This window comes from Euprymna scolopes, chromosome 46, assembly GCF_053919585.1.
Source record: "Euprymna scolopes isolate OS-2025 chromosome 46, ASM5391958v1, whole genome shotgun sequence".
NCBI lineage: Eukaryota > Metazoa > Mollusca > Cephalopoda > Sepiida > Sepiolidae > Euprymna > Euprymna scolopes.
In genome coordinates, this window is record NC_136527.1 from 53,538,374 (window position 1) to 53,540,537 (window position 2,164).

The window sequence follows — 2,164 nt, forward strand, 5'->3', positions numbered from 1 at the left end:
ACTTTTATTTTAATCGATTTCGAAATTTATTTTCATTTTTCTTAAAAAACAAAACTTTATCGTTAATTTCTGATTATATACATGAATAATCCGACATTTTCCTATGGACAAGATTGGCAAAATTGTGGGAACATGCCAACCGGATGCTAACGTCTCCAGCATAAGAGACAAAGTAAAAAAATCTTCGTTTGCACATGGCTCCACGCATCGCTTCCGTTTGGAAAAAGAAAAATAAGAAACCATAAAAAGAATTATGAACCAATGGCAGAGCTCCCCGCCGAAAATAAAGGCCTAAAATATGACAGCCGCTGGGAGCCGGTTTACGACTATAAAAGGAGGGGACCAGAAAGAAGAAGAAAAGAAGGAAAGAGTTTCGCCCAGCTGTGTCAGTGAACGCACGGACATTCTTCCACCGGACCTACAAAAAAAGAAGAAGAAAATACAGGAGAAAAAAACTCCGCGCTGCTAGGGTGATAAATGTAGTCGTTGCTCTCCAGTTAAAAGCCTGATACATATCACCGAAGTACCACAACTGGCCGCCACTTACCACCCCCCCCCGTCGTCTGAAAAGATAAGTACGCTTTGTTTAATTATAATACCCTACAAAAGTCACTCCTGATCAATGCATACACAAGCTGAACTACCATTCTCAAATTTCCTACAACATTTGTTTCTTTTCCCTCGCGGGAACAAGCAATAGTAACCCGAACTTGAGGTGAAAACACATCTCCTCCTTTTTGCTACAACACCAGTCCTGCAACGAGCATTGGTTACATACGCTCGGACACATCATAACTAAAACATTCATTTCTTTCAATAGCAAATAAACAACGTTTATCTTATCCATTAACTGAGCCTTTGTTTCCTTCAATTCCTCATTCGTTTCATTATTCTCTTGTAACGGGATTGGGGTATTTATATATATCCTAGTCCCCTACAAATATGGTGACCCCTTTATTTAAATGAAATGGATGAGGTTGAACGAGGCATGCACACACACCTACAAACATCCTACCAGCTCTAATTAAGACCGTCATTAACCAAATAAACCTCCGGGTTCCCAACCATTAAAAAAAAAAAAAAAAAAAAAAAAAGTATAACTATATCAACAGGACGAACAGCAATCCGCTAAGAAATTAAACATTTTTGTCAACCACCAAACGCTTAACCCACAAATTTCGAAATGGAGGATACTGTGTCAGCAGTCTCTGTAAAGATACCGGGATTCATGCATGCCGCTGTGGACGGGTGGTTCGCCATATGCGAAGCCCAATTCGAACTGAGGAACATATCCAACGAGACCACACGATTCTATCATGTCCTCTCAAATCTTCCCCCTGATTTGATTTCAAACCTACCCACCACCATCATTGCTTCTAGAAGTTATACACAACTGAGAGAGGCGGTGATAAATATGCATGAACAATCAAAACCTGAGTTGTTCAACAGACTTATTGGCACCACAGCTATGACAGGAAAGCCGTCCACATATTTACAGCAACTGATGGCGACAGCTAGTAAAGTAGGTGTGGGAGAGGAACTCGTGCGCCACAAATTTATTCAAGCACTTCCCACCGAAATAACCCCGGTTATAGCAGCGGTAAAAAATGCCTCTGTATATGAATTGGGTACATTGGCGGATGAAATAGTTCCTTTTCTGAGACCCAAGTATGTGCACAATGTTACCGCACCACCACCAAGAGCCAACGGAAATTTAGCTTCCACCAACATTGCTACAAGAACACACAGTAATGTACGACCCTTTTATGAGGACCAGAAACCCCAAATCTGTCGTGGGCACTTGTACTTTGCGGAAAAATCGAGGACCTGCAAACCATGGTGCAGATGGCCACAAAAATCGAACTGCAAAATAATACCTACATCAAGACCATCATCACCCGTCAGGCAACCTAACCAAACTTCGGGAAACTTATAATGCGGGTTGGAACAGCAACCGACTACTCGCAACTATTTGAGGTTGCCACCAAAATCGGACAAAATATAGTAAATTTCATTATAGATACAGGTGCCTCTGTTACAATACTACCACACAGTCTGGCACCTGATATAACCATCAATTCCACACCTGTACGTTTGTCATCGGCCAATGGAGATGCCATAAAATGCTTTGGGGAAATACAAGTGGACATTATTATTCCAGGTT

General features: G+C 41.3%; 1 protein-coding gene across 1 annotated transcript; it reads left to right on the plus strand.

The window, feature by feature from the left end:
• The first annotated feature begins 1,183 nt into the window (after positions 1 to 1,183).
• Positions 1,184 to 1,936, plus strand: LOC145270123 (uncharacterized). The gene has a single exon (XM_080125731.1). The coding sequence runs from the start codon at positions 1,184 to 1,186 to the stop codon at positions 1,934 to 1,936; it is 753 nt and encodes a 250-aa protein (XP_079981857.1).
• The last annotated feature ends 228 nt before the right edge of the window (positions 1,937 to 2,164 follow it).

Bases quoted from the DNA above. Each gene is read 5' to 3' on its own strand.
- LOC145270123 (XM_080125731.1), top strand. From the start codon at position 1,184: ATGGAGGATACTGTGTCAGCAGTCTCTGTAAAGATACCGGGATTCATG.